The sequence below is a fragment of the Mustela putorius genome, unplaced genomic scaffold (genome assembly GCF_011764305.1).
Source record: "Mustela putorius furo isolate JIRA1106 unplaced genomic scaffold, ASM1176430v1.1 tig00003962_pilon_pilon_pilon, whole genome shotgun sequence".
NCBI lineage: Eukaryota > Metazoa > Chordata > Mammalia > Carnivora > Mustelidae > Mustela > Mustela putorius.
The window spans coordinates 904516-931573 of record NW_025422106.1 but is presented as its reverse complement, the minus strand read 5'-3'; the positions used below and the strand labels follow the sequence as shown (position 1 = coordinate 931573).

The following is a 27058-nucleotide window of genomic DNA, read 5'->3' as shown; positions in this document are numbered from 1 at the left end:
CCAGACAAGGTTTTCCCCTTCCTTCCCGGCTCTGAATGGGCTCATTCTCTTTGGAAGACTGGCCCCTCTCGAGCCTCCTCCCCGGGCGTGAGTTCTGACCCCGCTCCTCCCCCATCCCCACGCCGGCCGCCCCGCTCCTGCTGGCCCCGCCTTCTCTGGGCAACCCACTGGGACTGAGCATTGTCTCCAGTCCGGGGTGGTGGGGGTGGGGGGTTCCTGGGATCTGGGATGCGGAGAGGGTGTGCTTGTTGCCTGGGTGGGGGTTAGGCAGGAGGACATAGGATCTTTGTAGAGGAAGGACTGGTAGTTACCAGGATACCTTGGAGAGTCCTTCTCAAGCTCCGCTGTGGGAGGAGGGGGTGTTGGGGGAGGGGTGGTTCATGGTACTCTCGATTCGGGACTGGAGCAGAACGCATGAAGGTAAAGCCTTCTGGTTCAGTTTCCCTTAGTTCCCTTGCAATTTCAAGGCTCCTTTCATGCAAAATGGGGAAAGATACCATGCGCCTCATTTGACATCCCAGGACTCAGCGTGCTGAGAGGAGTGTGACTCCCAGGACAGCTGGGGGCCTGGAGGACGGGTCCAGTAAAGGACGTTCCATAGCAGCTTTCCTGGCTGGACAGACCTTCCTAACTAGAGCAGGGGAGTGTAGGACCTGGCGGAGAAGGGACATCTCTAACACTGACCCTAACACTACCCCATGAAGAGTGACACTCGAGTGTGAGCATGATCAGCAAGTGACTCTTGGAGCTAGGTCCAGGGTCTCTTCTCCCTCAGGGCTGAGAGACACCTTGACCAGGACCCTGGGTTTGGGTTTGTGATGGCTGAGGGTGATGGACTGGTTTGGGCTAGCTGTTCCCCTTTTCCCTCATTAGCCCTGAGACAGATGCTCCTGGGGAAATTGATTAACTCACATGAGCATCTTTTCCTTGACCCCACCCTCACACTAATTAACTCCAACTCTAAGGACAAAGAAAATAGGGGTGTTGATGCCCATCCTGAAGGACTGCCATGGTGTTCCCCCACCCCAGCAATATTTCTCAAACATTTGTGACTACTATCCAAGGAATAAATCTGTTGAGTATCATCACCCAGGATATACACAAACTTACCCACACTAACATGTGATGAGCACAATCATTTCTATTCCATTCTATTTCTTACAAAAAAAAAAAAAAAAAAAAAAAAAAAGACTTGTATTGATCATCTAAATTGGTTTGATGACTGACCTTCCAAGAGAACTTAACCTGCAGTTTGCACATTGCTAGTTCAAGCCAGAGGTGGACTATTCCCGTGGTGTTAAAGAAGGGTAAGCCCCAGGCCCCTCATTTGTATACATGTATATAAGTTTGTGCTCACAACTTTTTATTCCTTATCTTGAAGGGAGCCCCCCAAATTTCAAAATTCAAGCACCGCAAAACCTGCATCTTTCCCAGTGTAAGTAAACCTGCGACTTAAATGAGCAATTACCTTGTGCTCCATACTATTCTGAGCACTTCGCAAACACTGTCTCCTTTAATCCCTGGGACAGTATGCCAGATGCTGTTTTACGAGTGAGCAAACTTGGTCACTTGCCTAAGGTCATACTGCTAATATGTGGCCGATCTGGAGATTTGAACCCAGGTGGTTCTGATCCCAACCCCCACCCCCACCCCTGCCTATAATGCTGCTAGGAATATGAAAACAGTTTAAGAAATGCTGGTGTCCTTCATTCTCCAGTCCTCACTAGATGCCTCTGATCCCCTCTTGACCAGCACAGGCATGCTCTGCTCTTGGTCGAGGCATTCCAACTAGAGTTTGACAGACATAGGAAGTAAAAAATAAGGATGCCCCGTCAAATTTGAATTTCAGCTAAACAACGATTAATGTGTTAAGTATGTCCCATGCATTTTTGGTTGGAATTTCCAACGGAAACACACCTTCCTTCTGTCAACCCATCCTATCTCCCACTGGGCCTTAAGAGCAGGATCTGGGGCTCCAGATGGAATGCAGAGTGGGTAGGCAGAATTGGACACGCTAGTAAAATGCAAAGGACAAAAAAAGAACTTTGCATGGATTGGGAGCCCAGTGTCCCCCTAAAACCAAGAGAGGAATGTTCTTCGAAAGATTAAGTTGGATGCGCCTCAATTTGACTCTCCTCCAAACTTGTAGACCCAGTATTAAAACTGTGCTTTTCAACCTGGAAGAGATGCCCCCAAAATTCGAGAAGGTAGGCAAGGGAGTCCCGGAGGCCACAAGTTAAACACAACCCACCCATCCCCTTTACTATCAATTTGATTTGAGGATGTGGTGGGAGAACCATTGTTGGATATATATTTTTTAAATAGGCACAGGATGGAGTAGGATGCGAACTTGCCGGGAACGTCTGCGGTGAAACCTGCGACTTCAAGGAACGTTAAGGATGGCAGGCTGAAGCATTTGCCCTGGACTCCCCCCCGGGTGTGTGTGTGTCGGGGCCGGGGGGCGATCGGCGTCCCCCGCTGTAGGGTTCTCCGTGGGAACGCGCGAGAAGTGCGCAGGCGACCCCGGCGTCCGGGCGCCGGGAGGGGCGCACCCCAGGCCTGCGCGCCGAGGGAGAAAGTGAAGCTGGGAGTTGCCACTCCCAGGGACTCGCTGGAATGCGGTGGCGGGGGTGGGGGGGCGAGCCGGGAGCGCGCTCGCTCCCAATCACGGGAGGCGGAGGAGGTGGAGGAGGAGGGCTGCCTTGAGGAAGTACAAGAATGAAGTTGTGGAGCTGAGAGTGCCCTGCGTTGAGCCCCGGGAGCCGAGCAGAGACCCCAAGCAGCCGTTCGGCCCTTCGCCGCCCGGTCCAGCCCGAGCCATGGGGCCGGAGCCGCAGTGAGCACCATGGAGCTGGCGGCCTGGTGCCGCTGGGGGCTCCTGCTCGCCCTCCTGCCCTCCGGAGCCGTGGGCACCCAAGGTGGGTCTGGTGAGGGGAGGGCGCGGAGCGGAGACGCGACCCTGCAGCCCGGGGCTTCACGCCGAAGTCTCCGGGCAGGCGGGGGGCAGAGGGGGGCCACGCGAGCTCGCCGATCTGCGGTTTCGGACGGTCCCGGCGCGGCGGGCAGCCGGCCGGGGCGGGGAGGGGGGCCCCCGGGAAGGTGGGGCAGGGGGCGAAGACGCCCTAGGGGCGTCCTGGTCCGGAGACTGGCGCTTTCCAGACTCCGCCAAGGCTCTGGGAACTTGTCAGAAAAGTTCTCTGAAATTGTTCAGAAAGTTTGCCCTCAAAGGGTGGTACTGCATGGGGCATGTGTGTGAGCGTTTTTCCCCTTTCTGGAGCCCCTTCAGACCTTCTCAAAGCCTTTCCAGTTGGCAGCCTCCGCCTCCAGACTGGACTGGGCTGGATTCCTCGGGGGTCCCTGCGGCTGCCCCTCCCCCTGCCCCCTCCCCGTCCCCCGCCCCCTGCCCGCAGCGGATAGGGTTTAGTTGCTCCAGCTTCGGGCAGGATCGGGGTGTGGAGGGGGGTGGTGGTGGGGGGGAAAACAACCTGTCCGGCCAGAGCCGGGCCGGGGAGAGGGTGGCCGGTCCGACTGCAGGGTTGCCTCACGCTGGAGACTGAGGTGGGGGGAGGGGGAGACGTTTGTTGGGAGCGAGTTTCTTTAGGGCCAGCTCGGGGACTGTGCGCTTTGTGACTTTTGGAGAGCATGGACCACGGACGGGTGGTGGTGGGTTTCCTGGTCTGGGGCACAAGAGGGCCAGAGTTCCAAGCGAGGGATTCCTGGGCAGTTGTGGGGGCGGGGTGGAGAAGGAAAGTTGAAGAAATCCAGCCAGACGCGGGTACCCGGGCGCTGGATCGTCCTTCATGCTGCGTGTGGGGAAGGTTGGTGGTGGGGGCTGTGTTGTGTGGGTTTTGCCCCACTTTGTCCCTCTGGATGCACTGACAGGTAAAGCTGAGTTGGGCTGGAAAGACACTTTATGCCAGGCATGGTGCATGGCGGTTGGTGTGCATTCCTTCCTTTAAATCGTCAGACCGACCCTACAAGAGGAGACCTGCTGGTATTCTGGTTTCCAGGTGAAAACCGGGGCTTAAAGAGGTTTAAATAGCATCAAGGAAGTGGTGGGTCCAAGACTGGATCCCGGACAGTGTGACCCGCAAGCACACATTGGAAGTCCCTGTATCGGTCAACCTTGAACAATGGTGGAGACTGCTCCCTGCATCCCTGGGTTGCAGCGGGCCAGACGAAATAAGAGTGTTCTGGGAGTGGTGGGTGGTCTCCATTGGTCAGGGAGTCTGGAGAAGGGGTGGGTGTCATCCTGTGTGTGTGTTGCCCCTGGGCGCTGAGCGCTGCTGTGTTATCAGAGGGGTTTTGTCCCTGGGTGTTCCGGTGTTGTGTGGCCTGTGTGTTTGTGTGTCTGGGCTTTAGTGTTGCCAAACAGTAGTCTCCCTGCTGGCTTGGGGACTTAGCTGAACTCTGCCCTCAGGAGGAACTCCCTCAAGGTGCTGGGCCAGATCTGCTGTAAACAAGGGGAGGTGGCCCCACACCTTCTCTCCCAGGAAGGAGGCTCGGCTTTCCTGGGAGCCCGTCCTTCTCCCTGTTTCCCAGGCGGGTGCCCTCAGCCCTGACCTTCTGCTGGGATGGGTGAGGCTGGGCTGTGTGGTCAGACGGGGTTGCTGCCGATCTGAGGGCTCGGTTCTCCCACAGACAACTGGGGCCTCCTCAGGTCGATCTCACCCCTCCGTCTGCGCTGCTGGGTGCAAAGACAGATGTTGGGCGTGTCGGGCAGAAAATGGTGGCGGCAACAGCGCTGTGCCCAGCTGCCTCCAGTGTCCCTGTTGTATGGTAGGGCTGAGGGCTAGGGCAGGAATTTGAAGGAAAGGAGATGGAGAGGACCGGAGGGGCAGGATTTTGCCAGGATCCATTCCTAAATATTTATTTATTTCTGAGAAAGGGGGGGAGGAGGGAGGGGCAGAGGGAGAGAGAGAGAGAGATTCTCAAGCAGACGCCCCGCTGAGTGCCACCCCCTCCTCCCGCGGCCCCCCCCAGGTGAGGTCTCAGTCTGATACCCGTAGGATCCATCCTTAGAGGTCAAAGTTTTGTCAAGTGTAGTAAACACATACTTCTTATCTTGCAGAGCTCGTATTTTTAATTCCCAAACGATTCTTCCAACAACTTCCTTTTTACCATACTTGGGGGAAGTAACTACATTTTAATATTCAAGGAGAAGAAAAAAAACAATGAAATGCTAGAATGAAATGGAAAATGGAAAAAGGGAAAACACAGGGCAATCAAATACAAAAGCACCTTTTATTTTCTCTTGGTTTGGAATTACCCATACTCCTGCTATATGAACTTCTCTTGCCTTAAATTAAAAAAAAAAAAAAAGAAAGAAAGAAAAAAAAAGTGCAGTGTGCTATCTACGTGCCAGGTTCTTTTCCACGGATGGTTTCATTTCATCTCTGCAACAATCCCATGAAGTAGGTATACACGGTTCAAAAAAAGTGAAGTGACTTATCCATGGCTTCCGAGAGACCCAAACATGTCTAGACCCAATAATAATGTCTAACGAGGAAGCATTAAGAGTTGGGTGAAGTTTTGGGGTGCCTGAGGGCTCAGTGGGTTAAGTGGGATCAGGTCATGATCCCAGGGTCCTGGGATCAAGCCCCGCATCGGGTTCCCTGCTTGGCAGGGAGCCTGCTTCCCTTCCTCTCTCTCTGTCTGCCTCTCTGCCTACTTGTGGTTTCTCTCTCTCTCTGTCAAATAAATGAATAAAATCTTTAAAAAAAAAAAAAAAGAGTTGGGTGAAGTTTTATCCTATTCCACAGGAATGGGGTGAGTAAAGCCTCAGGGGCCGCTGGGTAGCCAGACTGGGGTAGAGGTGCTACTCTGTAATTCTGGCAAATGACCTCCTTTATCTAGGCTATAGAAAGGGGAGTTAGCTGGGCCCCACCGAGGTCCTCTCCCTCCCTGTCCTGCCCAGGGGGGCCTGCAGGGTATGGGACAGCTGAGTGGAAGCATGAGAAGCCAGTAGGGGGCTAGAGTTGGGGGGTGCTGGAGGAGGGCCCAAGTAGTTGTGCGTACCCCTGGGTGCTGAAATGATCTGGAAAGAGGTCCCCCCACTACCACCACATTGCCTCTGCCGGTGGGAAGACCTCCATCTCTTGCTGGGGCCACCTTTCTTCCCCACCCCTGGGCATGAGGGGTGTGTGCTCTCCAGGAGTGGGAGAATTATGATAGCCAATGTTTGTGTTGTCTCAGTTCTGTTTACAAAGCCTTGTTGTGTTTACAGACTGCTTTTTGATTCATTATCTCATTTAACTCTCATTTAACTTCTCTGCAGAGAGTAAGAGTTGTTATTGTTTTATTATGCCATCCTTACAGCCAAGTTCAGGTCACTAAATATTCATTGAGAGTGCCTGCAAAGTCATAGGCACTGCTGGGCCTAGAGATGAACCTGATGTGGACTCTGTCCCAGAGGTCCAGGGACTTGCTCAGGGTCACACACAAGCAGCCCAGCTAGGGTTCTGGTTTAATGACCCTGAGCCCAGGCCCTTGTCTGATATTGGCCTTGATACACCACGTGTGTGTGGTGGGTGAGTTCTGGGCATCTTACCCACCTGGGCTCTTACCCTTTGGGTCTGGGGGAGGTGAGCTTTGGGGGTGCAGGTAGTGACATGAAGACCAAAGGAAGTATCTCTTGCTGGTGAGCAAAAGAAGCATCTGGGGCTGAAGTGTCATGGGGAGGAAAGAACCCTCTTGAGAGCATTCCCACAGTGTGGACCGAACCTTGACACTGAGGTCCAGCCGGAGGGGATATGAAAGACCCTGAACAGCCTTTGAGCAGAGGGATGGGCACCACTGCTTCAACTGATCTTTTGGTTTGGAAGTTCTTGATTGGATTCCTTCCTTCCATCCATCCATCCATCCATCCATCCATCCATCGTCATCCAGCAAACTCTTACCTGGTGTTGGGCTGGTCCTGCATCATTGTGCTGCACCAGAGAGCTGGAGATCGGGGCCCCTGAAGGTCAGGTGTCCTGGAGACGCAGAGCCCCTCTGTAGAACAGGACTTCCCACCCCCTCCTCCAGAAGGTCAGTGGAGGCTGGGTGGATATGGGGGACTGGTGAGGACTGGAGAGGAGGAGATTGGTGAGGAGAAGGGGAGTGGTGGGAGGGGCTGAGCTTCCTGGTGAAGGGGAAGGAGTCAGAGAGGTAGGGGAGGTGACAAGAGGCCCTTCTTGGCTTCATGTCAACTTGGTGGGGGAATTTGCCTGCCAGCCTCCAGCTCCCTGGGAGAGAGTAGGTCTCCGTACCAATTTTGCCACCTGTTGCAAATACTTAAAGAATCTTAGACTCAAATCAGCCACAGACAAACTCACTAGCGGGGCGGGACTACCACTCTTTGGTCCTGGACTCAGCGCAGCCCCCCTTCCCTGCCCAGAGCCTATCATGTTTATCAGTGGCATCAACTGAATTGGTGTGTCTTTCCCTTTGCACCAGGCATTGAGGGGGAATTTGTCCGTGTCCAGTGAAAAATGTAGGATCTAAAGTCAGACTCAAGTTCAAATCCTACCTCTCTTGGCTTACAAGCTTGATGATCTCAGGAGAGTTAGCCCTGTCTGCCTCAGCTTTCTTTGGGAGATAAGAGTTTGCAGTCCTTGAAACTCCGCCCAGAGGGCCTGCCCGCAAACAGTAGGTGCTCAGTTAATGTCCCTGCCCTGGGTGTTCCCATTGTTGATGTTTTCCTATTGCCTGGTTGCCACAGCTGGTGTCCCTTAGAGGTGGCAGAGGGCCTCAGGGGGTGGAGACAGCCTCTGCCTCAGCTCTGTTTGTCCCTGTCGCAGGCTTGGGCAGGCTTGGGCCAGAGCTTTGGGGTCTGGGCCTAAAGACAGCTGTGCCTACAGAGCAGCTGAGGCTGCTGAGGCCGCGGGAGGTCCTTGCAGCGGGCGTTATTTTGGGCCTGTTCTGCCATCCCCAGCTCCTATTTCTCTTGGGAGTCTGGAGAGAGGGACCCTTGAGTTCTATTTCTGGGCCCTCCCCTTCCTCCTCCTCCTCCTCTGCTTCCTTCCCTCTCTGTCCCAGGGGTGGGAGAAGAGACCACACTGGCTTTTACTGGTAGACTGTCGGCTCATGGCCCACAGGAGGGAACCCAGGAGCTTGCCCCACTAGCCTCTTCCCAGCTTTTGGGAGGCAGAGGGATCTTTTGTTATGCCCAGGTCCCCAGGACTGGACTTCAGGCTCCACGTTGCTAGGAGAGCAGGAGCCCTGCTGTTAGACCTTAGAGTCCGCCACCACTGTCCCCTGTAGGCTGGGGGAGGTAGGGTGGCGGCCCACAGGAATTGAGGTGGCTCAGACACCTGTGGGCTGTGTCTCTGGGGGTGCCCTCCGCCCACCTCGCCCCCAACCCCGGCACACCCTCCTGGGCAAGACGAGCTAGGTGATTCATCTTCTCACCAGAGCAGAAAAACGAGTTCAACTGGGCACTTTACTCTCCCCCCTGCTGGCAGGCACGGAGCCAGCGGTTGTCCACAGTAGCCCCTCACTAGGGTTGGCTTTCCTTCTAGATTCCTGGGCTTCGTAGGCCCTTCTGGGCTCAGCGACACCCTGTGGGGGCCCAGGGGGGCTGGGGAGGCAGTTCGGCTCGATGCCCCTTGGCTGGTGGCTGGCACCGGGCAGGTAGGCAGAGCTGACGTAGTGCCCTTGCGGCAGGCGTTTCGTGGCAAAGACTCTGCCAGCTGGTTCTGGAGCCTTGCCCTGAGGAGGTGGCAAGGGTGAAGTGCCAGCACAGGAGCCATCAGAGGAGGCATCGTCCAGGCCCAAGGTCTGTGGCCTGGGTCCGGATGCCCATTGTTGGGGGTCTGATACTCCTTTTTTTGGCTGGGGGAATTCCAGAGGTCCCTGCAAGTGACCAGGCCCCTAGGGGTCCCCATGCCCCAGCTGTGACTCTACCCGACTTCCTGGGTGGCATTGTGAGGGTGGATATCCCTTGCCAAGAGGTTGGCATGTGGGTGGTATTGGAATGGGGTGCTCTCCCAAGCAAACAAATTGAGTTTGTTTGCTTGGGAGAGGGGCAGGGGGTACCCCGAAGATGCATGATTCATCATGGCCTCTCTAGGGGGATTTTTACCCCTTGGCCATGGGTCGGGCCTTTGGGACAAAGGGAGGCTTTCTTTGCCAGCCAACACGCTGTATCAGGCAGGCAGGCTCCCCAGGCCTGGCACAGTGGGGGCCCCTTCTGGATGGGCCACGTTAGAAGGGGCCTCTCCTTGGATTTCCCTCCTCTTCCCAAACTTGCAAACCTTCTTTTGCAGTTGTGCCTCCTGCAGGTGTAAGGGACATGGGAAAGGCTCCTTCGCTTGTGCTTTCTCACCCTCGAGATGGCACGACTCGGGGGCAGGGGGGGTGTGGAGGAGGGGCCAGGCTGCAGAAGCCCCTGGGCAGCGCCCTCTGACCCATGCCCTCCCTCCCACCAGTGTGCACCGGCACAGACATGAAGCTGCGGCTCCCAGCCAGTCCCGAGACCCACCTGGATATGCTCCGCCACCTCTACCAGGCCTGTCAAGTGGTGCAGGGTAACCTGGAGCTCACCTACCTGCCTGCCAATGCCAGCCTGTCCTTCCTGCAGGTGAGGCCCCTGGGTGACCCAGCCAGGCTCTGCCTCCAGCTGAGCGGAGCCCTATGCCAATAAGTGCTGAGAGAAGAGGGTGCTGTCTGTTTCTGCTCTCGTTGCGGTTCCTTAACTGGGAAGTCCTTTCTGATGTCTGCCCCCTGTCTCTGCTGCTGCAAGACTGGTTGACTCCCTCTCTGTGACATGGCAGGCCACGGACATCTCGGGGTGGAATGGACTCGATTCTGTGCTAAGTTTTTTTGCTCTCTTGCCAGCATGATCCCTTCCCCCCGTCCCCCTGCCCTAGCCGTTGTCCCTGCCCTGCCTGGAGTGGCGAGTGGGCAGCTAGGAGATACGGGTTCTAGGTACCTGTTCTGGTACTAACAAGCTATGCAAGTGTGGTCTTGGCCCTTGGCTTTGGAAGCAGTAAGAGGCGTAGACTGCCCTCTGGGAAACTATCAAATGGGAAATGTGTGTGAAAGCGTCTCATGAACGGGAGAGAGCGGGAACCAGCCTGTTGGGTTGTGGCCACTGCGACCTGGATTGGGGCCATGTGCGTGATGCGGGATCAAATCACAGACATCCTCTCACGCAGGTCTTTTCCTTTCATGGCCGAGGAAGCTGAGATGCAGAGCGGGTGGGACGCTTGCTCTCAGTTCAAAAGTGCTCCACCCACCGTCTTGACCCTACAAGAATCTGACTTGGGGAGGTGGAGAGGGGCCTTGGTCTTTATGCCTGAGAGAACTGGACTTCTCAGTGGAGGGGGGCTTGGCCCCAGATCCCAAGCCCTTGGTAACCCTGAGGGGGTCTTAGGGGACTGGTAGTGTTCCAGGGCCCAGACCTGCCTCAGCCCCGCGACCCTCTTCCCTCCCAGGATATCCAGGAGGTGCAGGGCTACGTGCTCATCGCTCACAGCCAAGTGAGGCAGGTCCCGCTGCAGAGGCTCCGAATTGTACGGGGCACCCAGCTCTTTGAGGACCACTATGCCCTGGCCGTGCTGGACAATGGAGACTCGCCCGAGGGGGGCCCCTCTGTGGCAGGGGCTGCCCCAGGAGGGCTGCGGGAGCTGCAGCTTCGAAGCCTCACAGGTGGTCATCACTGTCACCATCACCTTCTCCTCGATGTTGGGAGCTGGCAGGGGCCACCGCTAGCCATGGGAGGCTGTGGGTGAATTAGAACTTGAATCCCTCAGGATGGATGCAGGTAGAGATAAGGAAGGTGCCGGGAAGAAGGGAAACGGGAAGTCACGGCTTGTATGAGCCTGCACAGTTTGGTAATGAGGATACAGGCTGGGGTTTCTCCACTTCTTGGCCAAGCACCCATGTGCAGTGAACAACCTGTGTAACTGTATGTGGCAGCCTCGGAGCTGACAGTATCCCAGACTCTGTGGCTGGTTATTTTGCACACAGGATCCCATCTTGGTGCTATCTTGTAAAGAAGCATCAATATTAGGCTCTTTTTACAGATGAGAAAACAGAAAGGTTTACAGTGAATGGGTGACTTGCTCAAGGTTACATAGCTAGTTAGTGATGAGGCTGGTTTTCAGGCTCCAGAGTCTCTCCTAACCATGAGGCAGTGTGCCCAGGGGGTAGAGGTGGGAGGATAGGAGAGAGTGACGTGGACATCTGGACCAGGTCATGGACAGCCCACCCCTCCCTGGAACTCAGGTTGTTCATGTGTATGTGGAGCAGGGGTGGGGTGGGGCTGGTAGAGCTAGAAGATGCGGGTGTCTTCTCTGTGGGGCGAGTTTAAGAGCCCTGCTCCCCTCTAAAGAAGCCAGGAGGGCCCCACTGGAAGGCAGAAGGTGGCCGGCAGGAGAGGAAGGTGCTAATTATTGCTCACCCTGCAGAGATCCTGAAGGGCGGGGTCTTGATTCAGCGGAACCCACAGCTCTGCCACCAGGACACGATCCTGTGGAAGGACATCTTCCACAAGAACAACCAGCTGGCCCTCACGCTAATAGACACCAACCGCTCTCGGGCCTGTAAGCCATGCTCCTCCCTCCCTGCCTGCCACTTCCACTCTTTCTTGGGCAGCCCGGAGCCCCAGACTCCTGGCTTACACCCACCATCCGAGCCCTGCGCTAACCCTGCCCATTTCCTCATTCTACCCCATTCTCTCCGTGTCTCTTCATCTCTGTGGCCCTCTGTCCTGCCTCCCTCTGCTTTTAGAGTGCGCCTCGGGTCCTTCGTTCCTGCCAAGTCTTTCCTTGTTGTGTATTTAACCTTCTGATCTCTGTCTCTCTGTTTCTGTCCCTAGGCCAGCCCTGTTCTCCAGCTTGTAAAGACCCCCACTGCTGGGGAGCAAGTTCCGGGGACTGTCAGAGCTGTGAGTCTTAGGCCCAGAATCTGGGGGACAGGGGGCTGAGTGGAGGAAAGGGGACATGGGGCGAGGCGCGGGTTACCAGGCCTTGGTGTCTTCCCTCGAGTGGGAGGTCGTGATGCCAGGGAGGGTTTGGTGCCCGGCGGGGGACTGCCCAGGCCTCATCCTGCCCCTTGTCTGACAGTGACGCGAACCGTCTGTGCTGGCGGCTGTGCCCGCTGCAAGGGCCCGAAACCCACGGACTGCTGCCATGAGCAGTGTGCGGCTGGCTGCACGGGCCCCAAGCACTCGGACTGCCTGGTACGTGCCCATGGGGCCCCAGGGTGGGCGCAAGGCAAGAGGCGCCCCACCGGCTGCGGCCCTCTTGCCCCTTGAACACCAGGGAAGAGCAGCCCAGTGACCACCAGCTGCCTGTCCCTCTTGTCCACCCACTCCCCACCCCTCCAGGCCTGCCTTCACTTCAACCACAGTGGCATCTGTGAGCTACACTGTCCAGCCCTGGTCACCTACAACACAGACACCTTCGAATCCATGCCCAACCCTGAGGGCCGGTACACCTTCGGAGCCAGCTGTGTGACCTCCTGTCCCTGTGAGTGCCAGGGACAAATGTCATTTCGTAATTTTGCTTGGAGGGGGGCTGGTTTGCTGGTTTATGTAAATGGCAGCTCAGGTGCAACCAAGAGCCCAGGCTGAGGAGCTGGGCCGCCTGGGTTTGAAACCTAGCTCTCCCATATTCTAGTCATGTGACCTGCCCGCTGTACCTTCGTGTTCTCATCTGTGAAATGGGAACGATAGCCCCACCCTTGTAAGGTGGTTATAATGTTTGAACGAGTTCTTATATTTTTATTATTTTTTAAAAGATTTTATTTTATTTTATTTATTTGACAGCAAGAGAGATCACAAGTAGGCAGAGAGGCAGGAAGAGGGGAGGGGGAAGCAGGCTCCCTGCTGAGCAGAGAGCCCGATGTGGGGCCTGATCCCAGGACCCTGAGATCATGACCCAAGCCAAAGGCAGAGGCCCAACCCACTGAGCCACCCAGGCTCCCAGTTCTTTTATATATATATATATATATATATATATATATATTCTTTTAAATTAATTAATTAATTAATTTGATACAGAGAGATCACAAGTAGGCAGAGAGGCAGGCAGAAGAGGAAGGGAAGCAAGCTTCCCGCTGAGCAGAGAGCCTGATGCGGGCCTCGATCCCAGGACCCTGTGATCATGACCTGAGCTGAAGGCAGAGGCTTTAATCCACTGAGCCACCCAGGCACCCTAGTTCTTTTTTTTTTTTTTTTTAAGATTTTATTTATTTACTTGACAGAGAGAAATCACAAGTAGATGGAGAGGCAGGCAGAGAGAGAGAGGGAAGCAGGCTCCCCACTGAGCAGAGAGCCCGATGCGGGACTCGATCCCAGGACCCTGAGATCATGACCTGAGCCGAAGGCAGCGGCTCAACCCACTGAGCCACCCAGGCGCCCCTAGTTCTTATATTTTTAAAAGATTCATTTATTTATTTTTAGAGAGAGAGATTGCAGGGGGAGGGGCAGAGGGAGAGAATCTCAAGCAGACTCCTTATTGAGTGCAGAGCCTAATGAGGGCTGATCTCAGGACCTGGAGATCATGACCTCAGAAATGAAGAGTTGGATGCTTAACTGACTGAGCTGCCCTGGCGCCCCTGAATAAGTTAATATTTGTAAAGCTCTTACAACAGGGCCTGGCACATACTGAGCACTCCCTAACTGCTGATTTTTATTCAATAATCTAGATTGGCCAGAGTTTCTTTTAACAGCTTCCCTATTTATTGATGTGCATTCAGGGACTGACCTTGGATGTAGGGCCCTCTTTCTTCCCATCATGGGTGACAGGAGTGGGCTCTCGGGTCCTGGTTGTGCCCTCCCCATGGTAGGTCAGAATGAATGTAGAGCCGGACTGTGCTCAAGTCCTGGCTTCTCCACTTAATAGCACAAAGACCTCGAGTAATTTACATAAAATTGCTTTGGTTCCCTCTTGACAAAAAGGGAGTCAGTGTCCATCACATAGGGTTGCTGTGAGGTGTAAATGAAGGTCAAGTGCACAGACACATAGTAAGGGCATTTCAGTATTGGTCGGTCCTGTTTACTCTGTGGGCACGGGGACATTGCTCATGTTGTGGCATAAGGGGCCAGGGCACCCGGACCCACGGTCTCCCTCTCCTCAGACAATTACCTGTCAACGGATGTGGGATCCTGCACCCTGGTCTGTCCCCTGAACAACCAAGAGGTGACGGCTGAGGATGGAACGCAGCGTTGTGAGAAATGCAGCAAGCCCTGTGCCCGAGGTGACTGCTGGCCATACCCTGAGCCAGGCTGCGCTTCCTGTCCCTCTGCACACCCAGCTCAGCGTTGCCCGCTATCCCGACCCTCTTCAGACCCTCCTGGGACCCCGTCCTTTCCTTCCTCTGCCTCTGTCCTGGCCCTCCCTGGATCGGCCCCACACATTCCCCCATATCTCCTATCAGTGTGTGAGGGGGTATATGGCCCCAGGGCCGGGGGCTGGGGTGCAGGCTGTGGGCAGGGCCCCGCAAGTGGAGGCCCTAATGCTCCGTGTGGGGGCCAGGATGGCCCCTCCTCACCCCTGCCCCTTCCCACAGTGTGCTACGGCCTGGGCATGGAGCACCTGCGGGAGGTGAGGGCGGTCACCAGCGCCAACATCCAAGAGTTTGCCGGCTGCAAGAAGATCTTTGGGAGCCTGGCATTTCTGCCAGAGAGCTTTGAGGGGTAAGGATCTGCGAAGTGCAGGGCGGGCACAGTGGTCTGAGGACGCTCACCAAATCCTGAGCGCCCAGAAGTGGCAGCCTCTCTCTGGGGACTGAGTGGCGGCGGGTGTGGGGTGGGGGGAGGCTTGTTCTCATCAATGACGTGTTCTCCGCAAACATGCACTTGTAGGGCGGTCCAGCCATTCAAAAATTCTCCTTGAGTTCATAGTGGCTTTATTCATATAGCCCCCAGCTGGGAATAATGCAAATGCCTCTCAGAAGGTGAAGAGGTTAATAGATGGTGGTATATCTAAACACTGGAATTCTCAAGTGATAAAAAAGAGACAAAGTAGACACTGGTGGATTCGACAGCATGGACAGACCTCAGGACCCTTATGTCCCGCAAAATAAGCCAGGCAAGAGAGAGGCCCCATGGCACGATTCTCTTCACGTGAGGCTCTAGAATACGCAGAACCGCCCTGTGGTAATAGAAATCAGAACAGTGGTCGTCCCCGGGGTTGGGGGGGCGGCCTGGAAAAGGGACATGAGAGAAATTTCTGGGGTGAATGGCAGCATTCCGTGTATCAGTTGGGGTCGTGGATACATGAGTGAATGCACTTGTCGAAACTTCTCCAAGTGGACATTAAAATTGTGCATTTTATTGCATGTGAATGAGACCTCCTTAAGATTATGTGTTAAAAAAGGAGAAAAAAAAAATTCCCTTTAACCCTTCCTATAGCTGTGTTCCCCGTTCAGAGGAAACCACTGCTGACAGCTTGCGTGGGTTCTTCTAGACCAATTCTCCATCTGTGGACACACGCAGAGGAACATAGCTGTAGTAATTTTGTTGAGGAGGTTGACTTAAAGTGGGAGCTCACTGTGGGCCTTGTCTGCCTCTTGCCCTGGAGAGTTGGCCATGACCCTTCGTGTCGGGCTGCCTCTCGCAGGCGAGAGCTGGGGCTGAGGAGCCAGGTGGCCTGGGTTTGGAACCTGGCTCTCCTATAGTCTGGTCATATTACTTGTCTGTTGTACCTTCATATTCTCATCTGTAAAATGGGGGCAAGGATAGCCCCACCCTCACAAGGTGGTTACAACGTGTGAATGAGTTAGTAATATTCATGTGCTGTTAGAATGGTACCTGGCAGATACTAAGTGCTTTTTTTTTTTTAAAGTGCTCTTAAATGTTAATTTTCGTCTCTAGTCAGGGTGGATAGGGTTTATATTTAACAGCTCCCCTATTTCCTGATGGGTATTTAGGTCGTTATCAGTTTTGGCTCTTAGAAACAGTTCTGTGCTGTACGTGTCTCTGGAACAGGAGCCAATGTCTGTCTAGGCCACATTCCTAGAAGTAGGATTTCTAGATCAAAGCATATAAATACTGTTTTGACAGACCCTGCCAAACTAGGGCCTGGGCTTTGAAACTCGGGATGAAAACAGCCGGGCTTGATGGGCAAAGGGTTTAAGTGAAGTCATTAATGGAAGGGGGAAGGGGGGTGGGGCTGGGCCAGCTCCGGGGGTCATGCCCACCCGCTTCCTGGCCGTGCTGACTCCTCTCCTAATCCTCCTTCTAGAGACCCAGCCTCCAACACTGCCCCCCTCCAGCCTGAGCAGCTCAGAGTGTTTGAGGCCTTGGAGGAGATCACAGGTGGGCTTTGCCTCTCAGCATGCTGCTCGGATGGGGTCGGGGGTCCTCCTCCTGTCCCCACACCTCTAGCCTCCCCCTGTGCCTGCAGGTTACCTGTACATCTCAGCATGGCCAGACAGCCTGCCTGACCTCAGTGTCTTCCAGAACCTGCGAGTCATCCGGGGACGAGTTCTGCATGAGTGAGCACCGGGGAAGCAGGGCCCCAAGGAGAGGCTGTGGGTGCGGTGGGCACTCATTCCCCGGGGGGGCTCCAGCAGTAAACCTTCCACGGGAGTTTGCCTAGTGTGCTGGGGACGGGAGGGAGGGGAGGGCAGCCCTTGCCGACGAGGGAGGGTCGGTGGTACAGCCAGACCGTCCTCCCACAGCGGTGCCTACTCGCTGACCCTGCGAGGGCTGGGCATCAGCTCTCTGGGGCTGCGCTCGCTGCGGGAACTGGGCAGCGGGCTGGTCCTCATCCACCGCAACGCCCACCTGTGCTTCATACACACGGTGCCCTGGGACCAGCTCTTCCGGAACCCGCACCAGGCCCTGCTCCACAGCGCCAACCGGCCAGAGGCCGAGTGTGGTAAGATAGGGAGCCTGGCACCGCGCGCTCCCCGTCTGCCAAGCACCCACCCGGGTGCCCCGGTGGGTTGGGGGGAGCCTAGCAGCAGCAATCTCGGGCTCGTGCAGGTTGCCTGTTCCTGACCGGCTCTGGCTGGCTTGACCTCTGGGCATGGCTTCTGGCTGGGTCCTGCCACACCTGCCTTTCCTCTCTGGTCCTGGAACCTCTGCTCTTTGTGTCCCCTCACCCTCCCCTGCATTGCCCAGCACCTGTACCCACCACTCCGGGTCACGGCCACCACCCCCAGCCTCCTCCCCTGGGTCACTTGGACCTGGAACCTCCCTTGAGTGTCTCCTCTGACCCCTTCCTCCTCACTGCAGTGGGCGAGGGCCTGGCCTGCTACCCGCTGTGCGCCCATGGGCACTGCTGGGGTCCGGGGCCCACCCAGTGCGTCAACTGCAGCCAATTCCTTCGGGGCCAGGAGTGCGTGGAGGAATGCCGAGTACTGCAGGGGTATGCGGGGTGGGGTAGGGGGGCGGCCAGGGAGAGGGCCCAGGGGCTCCTTCCAGACACCCCCCTCATCAGCCACCCCCTCTGTCAGGCTACCCCGGGAGTATGTGAAGGACAGGTACTGTCTCCCATGCCACTCCGAGTGTCGGCCGCAGAACGGCTCAGTAACCTGCTTTGGGTCGGTGAGTTGCCGGTGGGCTCGAGCTGGTGGGGAGGGAAGCGAGGACTGGAGGGAAACCAGGCCAAGTCTGCTCAACTGTCCCAGGAGAGGGCTCGGAGTTCAGACCTGGATGAGGGGAGGGTTGAGGACTCGGGGGACGCTGGGGACTGCAGGAGTTGTGTGGCAGACCACGTGACCCTGTGGACCATGTAGGCGGCCCAGGGAGGCCCCTGTGCTTGGCTGTGGTTGTGCCATGGCAGTCAGACCTCTGTGCTTAGGCATGAGACTATCTGGATTCGAATCCAGGCCCTGCTTCCAGCCTTGATTTTTTTCATTTGTAAAATGAGTATCACTTGAGTTACCTCCCTGGAAAGTAGTAAGCATGAATTTAAAATAGGGCTTGGTGCCCTGCTCAAGCACCAGAAGGATTTGCTACATATTAGTTACTGTTAACTTGCTCTTTTATCTTAGTAATAGGCTCTCCTATGGGGTTGAAGCCTGGGACCTGGGGCGGGAGACCCAGCAGGTCTGCAGCAGGTCTGGGCTATCCCAGGAGCGGGGTTGAGGGGGAAGGAGCGCATGCTGTTGAGTGGGAAGCGTGAAGGGGACACATGGGTCAGGTCCTGCTGCCCTGGGAGGTGTTGGTGCCAGCCCCCTACAAATCCTTCCTCCCCTCCCAGGAAGCTGACCAGTGTGTGGCCTGCGCCCACTACAAAGACACTCCCTTTTGCGTGGCTCGCTGCCCCAGTGGCGTGAAACCCGACCTCTCCTTCATGCCCATTTGGAAGTTCGCCGATGAGGAGGGCACGTGCCAGCCATGCCCCATCAACTGCACCCACTCGTGAGTCTGAGGCCCTTTCTGCAGGCAGGAGCACTTTGTCCCGGAGCCTTTCTGGGGCTCTTATTGTAAAAGGGGGATAACTCTGCCTTTGCTTATCCTGAGACTCTTAGTTTGTTTTGTTCTTTTCTAATCCCCAAAGTAGCACTTGTAAAAAAAAAAAATTTTTTTTTAAGATTTTATTTACTCATTTGAGAGAGAGAGAGAGACAGAGAGAGAGGAGAGTACTAGCAGGTGGGAGAGGCAGAGGGAGAAGGAGACTCCCTGCTGATCTAGGAATGGGGCTCGATTCCGGGGTCCTGGGATTGTGACCTGAGCTGAAGGCAGACGTTTAACTGACTGAGCCACCCGGGGGCCCCTGTTAAAAATTTTTTAATGAGGCACGCCTGGGTGGCTCAGTGGGTTAAAGCCTCTTTGGCTCAGGTCACGATCCAGCTGTCCTGGGATCAAGCCCCACATCAGGCTCTCTGCTCAGCAGGGAGCCTGCTTCCCTTCCCCTCTCTCTGCCTGCCTCTCTGCCTCCTTGTGATCTCTGTCTGTCAAATAAATGAATAAAATCTTAAAAAAAAATTTTTAATGAAAGCATGAAATATAAATGAATGTTGTTGGCAGTTGTATCCCCACTGCTAATAATTTGTAATATTTTTTCTCCAGTTTTTACCTGTGCACATGCTAACATAATTATTATTATACCACGTTAAATGAGTTTGAATATATATAATTACTCTTAGTTGTTTTTATCTATTCACATTCTAACATGTTATTATAATAGATAAACTGTTAATATACATTATTATTCTCTTACTGTTTTTATCTGTGCACACGCTAACATACTATTTTTTACTAAAATAAGATCATAGACCATACATATTGTTTGCAAATTGCTTTCTTTTTTTTTTTTTAAGATTTTTATTTATTTTATTTTTGAGAGAGAGAGCACAGGCAGGAAGGACAGAGGGAGAGGGAGAAGCAGGCTTTCTGCTGAGCAGGGAGCCCGATGCGGGGCTCGATCCCAAGACCCTGGGACCATGATGTGAGCCGAAGGCAGATGCTTAACTGATTGAGCCACCCAGGTGCCCCTGCTTTTTTTTTACACTTAACAGAAGCTTGCAATGTTTTTCCATGTCCTAACATGGTGATTTACCCTATTCTATTTTTTATTTTTCATTTAGTTCTTTAGTTACACGTGAGACCCATGAATACATCCTTATGTTGAACATGTTCAGCAATATTAAAGTATAAATACGGCAAAGCAAACGTGCCCTTTTGTTCCACTCCCCTGGGAAGAACCATCAGATTGACTCCAGTTTGTCATCCTTCCAGGCTTTTCCCTACACATTCACGTAAACATATATTACATTTATAGTAGTTGAGTCCTGTAAGAGTGCTGTTTTTGTAGGTCAGAAATGGTCAAGGAACCGCAGTTTCATATAGTTCCTCTGCTACACCGTCAGGTTTGTGTGCACACATCAGTTAATGCAAACAGGGTCATGCTCTGTACACTGTTCTGTATTTCGCTTCCCTCCTGTCCCCCCCCCCCCAGTTTATGTATCTTGGGGTCCTTTCGTGTGAATGCACCCATTTTTTTTAACTACTACATCTGCAGCACAGATGTAGTAGTATTTTTTTTCTTTCTTTTTTCTTGCTCGTTCTTTTCTTTTTCTTTCTGTTGTATTTTATTACACTTGAGCTCCGTGTACGGGTGAGCATCTTGTACGTGCCCCCTGGCGTACAGGTGTTGTCATATTTAGGGTCTATCCCAAGAAGTGGAACCACTGGGTCACAAACAGGATTTCCTAGGTGTCGCCAAACGGTCCCCTGCAGACGTTGGGCCAGTTTTCTCCCCTGGCATTCTTTTGCAGCAGAAGTGGCCGTCCTTTTGGACTTGATGCTCCTTTGGGTGCCCCTCAGTTCCTACCCTCCCAATTCCAGGGAGGTGGAGGGGAGCAGGAAATTCGAGTTCAAGGCCAGAGAAGGAATCTCCTTGTGGGGTGGTAGGAACAGCACTGGTGACCTTGAGTCCAGTTTCTGCCTTTGTCAGATGGTTAATAGCCCAGCCACTGCCATCCCAGGATGGTTGTGAGGCTGGAGTAAGCCCAGGAGGTGGTGTTCAGCGTGGCTGATGGGTCTGTCTCTCCTGCAGCTGTGCGGATCTGGACGAGAGGGGCTGCCCCGCCGAGCAGAGAGCCAGGTCAGCCCAGTCCCCGGGACATGCCCTATGCTGCCCCTCAACCCCCTACCAGTCCCTGGGTGGTTGTTGCTGTTTGGGGGGGGGGTCTCCTGACATGACACCTGTCCCTTCCTAGCCTAGTCTCCCACTGTTGATTCCCCTTTCAGTTTGTTTCAACGAGTGGATGGAGGACCTCCTTAGGATGCCTAGGGGGCGGGGAACAGGAAAAGATGGCGAAGACCCCGCCACTATCTCCTTACCCTTGAGTAGCTAGATGTCTCATAAGGGACAAAGGGAGCATTCAACTCCCAGGATAAAAGGTAGATTGAGAAGACAGTGTAACTGCCCTGGAGCAGATGATGAAGTCTTAACCGGGTGGGGGAGGCTTCAAGGAGGAGGTGGCATTTGAGCCAGGCCTTGAAGGTAGGTCACTTGCATTAGACAGAAGGCAACCGGGTGTCACGGTGGGGGAGGGGCCAGGAACATCTAGGAAGTGTTCAGTTTGAAGGTTCTGGTGTGGTGGGCCACTGAGTGAGCACACAGAAGGGAGGAAGGGATGAAGTCTGAGTCGGGTTAGGGCATAGACCTTCCTTCACTACTGGGCCACAGGGTTGGACTTGATTTCTGGGCAGTGGGGAGCTTTGGGAAAGACTCTGGGGACAAAAACAGATCGGAGTGTGTCCTCAGCAATTGTTTGTCCGTGAAACAAGCATTCACGAGAGGTCTGTGGTGTGCCAGGCTTTGGCCAAGCAAGGGAGGGGGGCACGCGTGGCCATGGCGGGGGTCAACCCCCAGGAGCTTCATCTGTCCCAGGATGAGCTGAGGCTGGAACGATGACCCTATGGAGAAATGGTGGTCCAGGCAGAAGTAATGGAATGCACCAAGGCTGGGGGTGTGGAAAATCATGACCTATGGGTGAAAAATTTGGCTCAAACATCAGAATCACTGGGTGTGCATTTCTGGGCCCCGCCCCATACCACAGTCAGAGTTGCTGGGAGTGGGGCTCCAGACTTGGGCCCATTAACCAGCTCCCTGGTGATTTTTGTCAGGAAGTTTCAGAGTTCTAGGCTAGAGCCATGGGCAGGCACATAATTTGGAGATGGGGTTAAAAAGGGCTAGAAGTGTCCACCACTCCAAGGTGGTTGGAGCCAAGGGAGAAAGAGAGGATGGAGTCCATGGGTCATCCTTCCAACTATCCCCCTTTTAAAATTTTTATTATTTATTTATTTTTTTAAAGGTTTTTATTTATTTGACAGAGAGATCACAAGTAGGCAGAGAGGCAGGCAGGCAGAGAGAGAGAGGGAAGCAGGCTCCTGCTGAGCAGAGAGCCTGATACAGGGCTTGATCCCAGGACCCTGAGATCATGACCTGAGCTGAAGGCAGAGGCTTAACCCACTGAGCCACCCAGGGCCCCCCCGACCCCCCCCAGCCTTTTTTAAAGATTTTCATTTATTGAGAGAGAGAATGAGCAGGAGAGAGGTAGAGGAACAAGCTGATTCCTGACACTGAGCTTGGATCCCTGCAGGGAGCTTGGTCCCAAGACCCTGAGACCATGACCTGAGCCACCCTGGCACCCCCCAACTTACTTACCAAACACTAGTGACCTGCATCTCCTTCACCCCTCCTGGAAGAATGCCCCTCCATCATCCCTGCACGGCCCCGCCTGTTCCTCACTCCCTAACACTATCCTTGGCTTCCGCCCTCAGCCCTGTGACGTCCATCATTGCCGCTGTGGTGGGCATTCTGCTGGCCGTGCTTGTGGGGCTGGTCCTCGGCATCCTAATCAAGCGAAGGCGGCAGAAGATCCGCAAGTACACGATGCGGAGGCTGCTGCAGGAAACCGAGGTGAGCCTGTCTGAGGGCCTCCCTGTTGGTTTGGGGTCTGCGGTCCAGCCTCTGTCACTGACGCACCACCTCCCTCACCCCAGCTGGTGGAGCCGCTGACGCCCAGCGGAGCCATGCCCAACCAGGCTCAGATGCGGATCCTGAAAGAGACAGAACTGAGGAAGGTGAAAGTGCTTGGATCCGGAGCCTTTGGCACTGTCTACAAGGTCAGGGGTGGGGCCAAAGTTCCGAGGGGGCGGTCCCAGAGGTGGGCGGTCCCAGCGGCGGTGTGGGGGTGTGGCCAGGAGAGCTGAGAGCAGGGTGGAGGAGGGGTGCTGTTTTAGGAGGCTGGAACAAGAGGAAAGGGAGAGGAGGGCGGGATTTAAATAGTGGGGTTGGCCCCGTGGTGGACAGGGCATTGGGAACACAAGTAAGGACCTTCCGGATGACTGCAGGTTGGATCTGGTGTGCCCTCTTCCTTCTCACATCCTCCTCTCTCTGCGCAGGGCATCTGGATCCCTGATGGGGAAAATGTGAAGATTCCAGTGGCCATTAAAGTGTTGAGGGAAAACACATCTCCCAAAGCCAACAAAGAAATCTTGGACGTAAGCCCCTCCACCCTCTCCAGCCGGGAGTACATGAGGGAACCCCAGACTGCAGGTCTGGGCTCTGGTCTCTCTCTCTTCACTGGGGCTTGGGGAAATATGTTGTGGTCATCCAAACCTCGACTCTTAACCTCCTACCTGTGGGCCACGGTTCTGGTTTGTGACAGATGGGGCTGGATTGACTGAGGGTCCCCAGTGATGCCTCGGCCCTCAAGAGGGGTGTGTGGTTGTTGGGGGGCTCTGGTCTCCCACTCCCTCTCAGTGTGTATCCTTGCCACCAGGAAGCATATGTGATGGCTGGCGTGGGCTCCCCATATGTGTCCCGCCTTCTGGGCATCTGCCTGACATCCACGGTGCAGCTGGTGACACAGCTTATGCCCTATGGCTGCCTCTTAGACCACGTCCGAGAGCATCGTGGGCGCCTGGGCTCCCAAGACCTGCTGAACTGGTGTGTGCAGATCGCCAAGGTACGCGCTTGGAGGACCTGGGCTCTGCGGGTGTCTTTGAGGGCAAGCCTCTCTCTCCACGCAGGGCCAGGATGGTAGGTTTCTTGGGAGAATACAGCCAAAGTGGGGTCCACAGCGATGTCTCTGATCACAGGGGATGAGCTACTTAGAGGATGTTCGGCTGGTGCACAGGGACCTGGCTGCCCGGAACGTGCTGGTCAAGAGTCCCAACCATGTCAAGATAACAGACTTTGGGCTGGCTCGGCTGCTGGACATTGACGAGACCGAGTACCACGCAGATGGGGGCAAGGTAAGAGGAGGGAGCAGGGTGAGGCAAGGTGGGGTGGGGTCTGGCCGCTGGGAGAACTCTAAGAATAGCCATGTCCCCACCACACCTAGTTTGAGAACTTCTTCACTCTCCCAGGTGCCCATCAAGTGGATGGCGCTGGAGTCCATTCTCCGCCGGCGGTTCACCCACCAGAGTGACGTGTGGAGCTACGGTGTGTGGCCGGGAGGGTTGGGAGGAGAGATGGACAAGGATCCATGGCCCTGGTGTGGAGGGCACGGAGGGAGGAAGAGAGAAGCAATGGGAGAATGAATGGAGACATTTTAGCATGAATGTGGGAGGAAAGAAAGGGGCTGCCAGGGTCTATGCACTTCTCTGAGACTAGGGATAGGCTGGGTGGCTTCTGCCCCTTGGCAGTACCCCCTCCTTTCTTTCCCCCGTGGTGCCAGGCTCTTGGGTAAAGCCTCTGGGGCTCAGTGCACTAAAGGGCCATCCTGCCTCCCCCCCACCCCAACCTCTAACCCTACCCCCTTCTCTGCCCCAGGTGTGACTGTGTGGGAACTGATGACTTTTGGGGCCAAACCTTACGATGGGATCCCAGCCCGGGAGATCCCTGACCTGCTGGAAAAGGGGGAACGGCTGCCCCAGCCCCCCATCTGCACCATTGACGTCTACATGATCATGGTCAAATGTGCGTGGCTGAGCTGTGCTGGCTGCCTGGAGGAGGGATGAGAGGTCCTGGGTGGAAGGGCCTCCCAGGGGGCTGGGAGAGGACCAAGTGCAGGGTCCCTAGTATGGTTAAAGGAGCCCTTGGAAGGGTCTCACTTCTCTTTTACACTACCAGGCCAGAGGAGCTCTAGAAGACCAGCTAGTTAGAGACTTACATGCAACATAGAAAGGGGAAACTAGTAGAGATTCTCAGAGGATCTAGTTGAGGACCTGAGTCTGAGTCTTCTCTACCCCACCCGCTCAAGGGGGGGCGGGTGTCTAGATCAGACTGGAGGGGGAGAGAGTGGGGCTGGGCCGCACACAGGCTGCAGCCAGAACTGAGATGCTGAGCTCCGTGCTACCTCCAGGTTGGATGATAGACTCTGAATGTCGACCACGGTTCCGGGAGTTGGTGGCCGAATTCTCCCGCATGGCCAGGGACCCCCAGCGCTTCGTGGTCATCCAGGTACTGGGCCTTTCCCCTCGGTCCCTGCCTGTGAGTGAAGAGCATTCACCCGCAGAGGGTGGGAAGGAAGAGGATTCCCGGTCCCAGGCCTCCAAGCCCAGCCCTTGCTGGATCTGTCAGACCTGGTCCTCCCTGAGCCTTCCCGGGGAGGCTGTGCATGAGGCCGAGGAGAGGCTGCCACGCTGTCTCCCTCCCCAGAATGAAGACTTGGGCCCCGCCAGCCCACTGGACAGCACCTTCTACCGCTCGCTGCTGGAAGATGATGACATGGGGGACCTCGTGGATGCTGAGGAGTACCTGGTGCCCCAGCAGGGGTTCTTCTGCCCCGACCCTGCCCCAGGTGCTGGGGGCCCAGCCCACCGCAGGCACCGCAGCTCATCCACGAGGGTCAGTGCGCTCAGTCACACTGTGGTGGGTGGGCGTACTTCCCTCCCCCACGGACTAGGGTCTCTTTCTCCTATGTCACCCCCTATCACCTCTCATGGAGACCCCACCATTCCTGAGGACTCCTCCTGCCTTCCAGCCCTTGACCTCTTTCTCTCCACGGTGACTGTTTCAAACCCCAGTGGTGACCTGTTTATCTCCTGTGATCTTGTCACTTCCCTTGGAGTCTCCATCCCAGATCCATGAATAACCCCATCACAATCCCCTCTCGTCTCCAGAGTGGCGGTGGTGAGCTGACACTGGGACTGGAGCCCTCCGAGGAGGAGCCCCCCAAGTCTCCACGGGCACCCTCAGAGGGGGCTGGCTCTGACGTGTTTGATGGCGACTTGGGAATGGGGGCAGCCAAGGGGCTGCAGAGCCTTCCCCCACAGGACACCAGCCCTCTACAGCGGTACAGCGAAGACCCTACTGCACCCCTGCCCCCAGAGACTGATGGCTACGTTGCCCCCCTGACCTGCAGCCCCCAGCCTGGTATGGAATCCAGGCCCAACCTGAGAGATTGGGAGGGAAGTGCGGGAGGAAGTTGGGAGTGTGGGGGGCAGTGGTAGCAATGGGGACTCATGGGTTCCTTCCCCTAACAAGGCACCCCCCCTTGCCCTTTCAGAATACGTGAACCAGCCGGAGGTTTGGCCGCAGCCCCCCTCACCCCTAGAAGGCCCTCTGCCACCGCCTCGACCTGCCGGTGCCACTCTGGAAAGGCCCAAGACTCTGTCCCCCAAGACTCTCTCCCCTGGCAAGAATGGGGTTGCCAAAGACGTTTTTGCCTTTGGGAGTGCTGTGGAGAACCCTGAGTACTTGGTACCCCGGGGCAGGGCTGCCCCTCAGCCCCACCCTCCTCCAGCCTTCAGTCCAGCCTTTGACAACCTCTATTACTGGGACCAGGACCCATCAGAGCGGGGCTCTCCACCCAGCACCTTTGAAGGGACCCCTACAGCAGAGAACCCTGAGTACCTGGGCCTGGATGTGCCAGTGTGAGCCAGAAGTCCAAGTCTGCCGAGGCCCTGCCGAACCCTCAGGGAGTGGGGAAGGCCTGACTTCTGGCTCGAGTTGGGGTGAGGCAGGAAATGGGCCCTTGGCCCTGAATCCAGGGCATCCTGCTGCACTAGGAACCAACCCTCCTCCAAGTCCCAGAGAGGGGCTCAGCCTGGTTGGTGGAGGGGACAGCACTGGGGAGTCTTGAGCGATGTTGGAGCCCTACCCAGCCAACTCTTTGGTCCCATGGATGCCACAGCCAGTCTCCTCACCTGAGGGAGCAGCTCACTTATTCCAGATCTTTGACATTGAAGGACATGGGGAAGCTGGGCCTCTGAAGGGGAGGAGGCTCTGAGGGAGAGTCTTAAGCAAGAGCAGCCCATTCAGAGACGGTCCCTGAGACCTAACTCTGCGCCCTGGAAGACGGGAGCAGCAAAGCCGCCAGATCAGTCCTTGTACAGAGTGCTTTTCTTGTTTTGTTTTTACTTTTTTTAAAAAGATGAAATAAGGACTCCGGGAGAGCGGGTGTTGTGGAGAGGGGTGGGACCCTGGGGTGGGGGTAAGAGTGTCCTTTCTCCATACCCACTTTCTCCATTTGCAAATATATTTTGGAAAATAGCTGGGCATCAGCCTATGTCTGGGGTGGCTCTGTGCCAACCCTTACCCCCTGCCTAACTTAAATTCAAGTCATCTTCTCTGGAGGGAGTGGCTAGGAATCCAGAAAGCTTGAATGAGAAGACTATCCTGTTTCTTGGCTTTTGGGTTGTGTGTGTGTGGGGGGGTGGAATCTTCAAGTTGGGATTTTAATCTGAGAGCCCTTTGACAACCAGATCATT

The 27058-nt window shown here is 55.2% G+C and overlaps 1 protein-coding gene across 1 annotated transcript; it reads left to right on the top strand.

Annotated features, from left to right (window-relative positions):
- Positions 1-2604: 2604 nt before the first annotated feature.
- ERBB2 (erb-b2 receptor tyrosine kinase 2) lies at positions 2605-26840 on the top strand. The gene is made up of 27 exons (XM_004764644.3): positions 2605-2918; positions 9411-9562; positions 10419-10632; positions 11394-11528; positions 11804-11872; positions 12051-12166; positions 12314-12455; positions 14068-14187; positions 14500-14626; positions 16176-16249; positions 16338-16428; positions 16615-16814; positions 17174-17306; positions 17395-17485; positions 18144-18304; positions 20445-20492; positions 22178-22316; positions 22400-22522; positions 22802-22900; positions 23182-23367; positions 23501-23656; positions 23771-23846; positions 24177-24323; positions 24709-24806; positions 25005-25193; positions 25469-25721; positions 25855-26840. The coding sequence occupies exons 1-27, from the start codon at positions 2846-2848 to the stop codon at positions 26223-26225; spliced, it is 3783 nt and encodes a 1260-aa protein (XP_004764701.1). The 5' UTR covers positions 2605-2845; the 3' UTR covers positions 26226-26840.
- Positions 26841-27058: the final 218 nt, after the last annotated feature.

Coding starts and splice junctions, on each gene's coding strand:
- ERBB2 (XM_004764644.3), top strand. CDS start 2,846: ATGGAGCTGGCGGCCTGGTGCCGCTGGGGGCTCCTGCTCGCCCTCCTG. Junction 23,657..23,770: donor ACCACGCAGATGGGGGCAAG/GTAAGAGGAGGG, acceptor TCACTCTCCCAG/GTGCCCATCAAGTGGATGGC. Junction 24,807..25,004: donor AGCGCTTCGTGGTCATCCAG/GTACTGGGCCTT, acceptor CTCCCTCCCCAG/AATGAAGACTTGGGCCCCGC.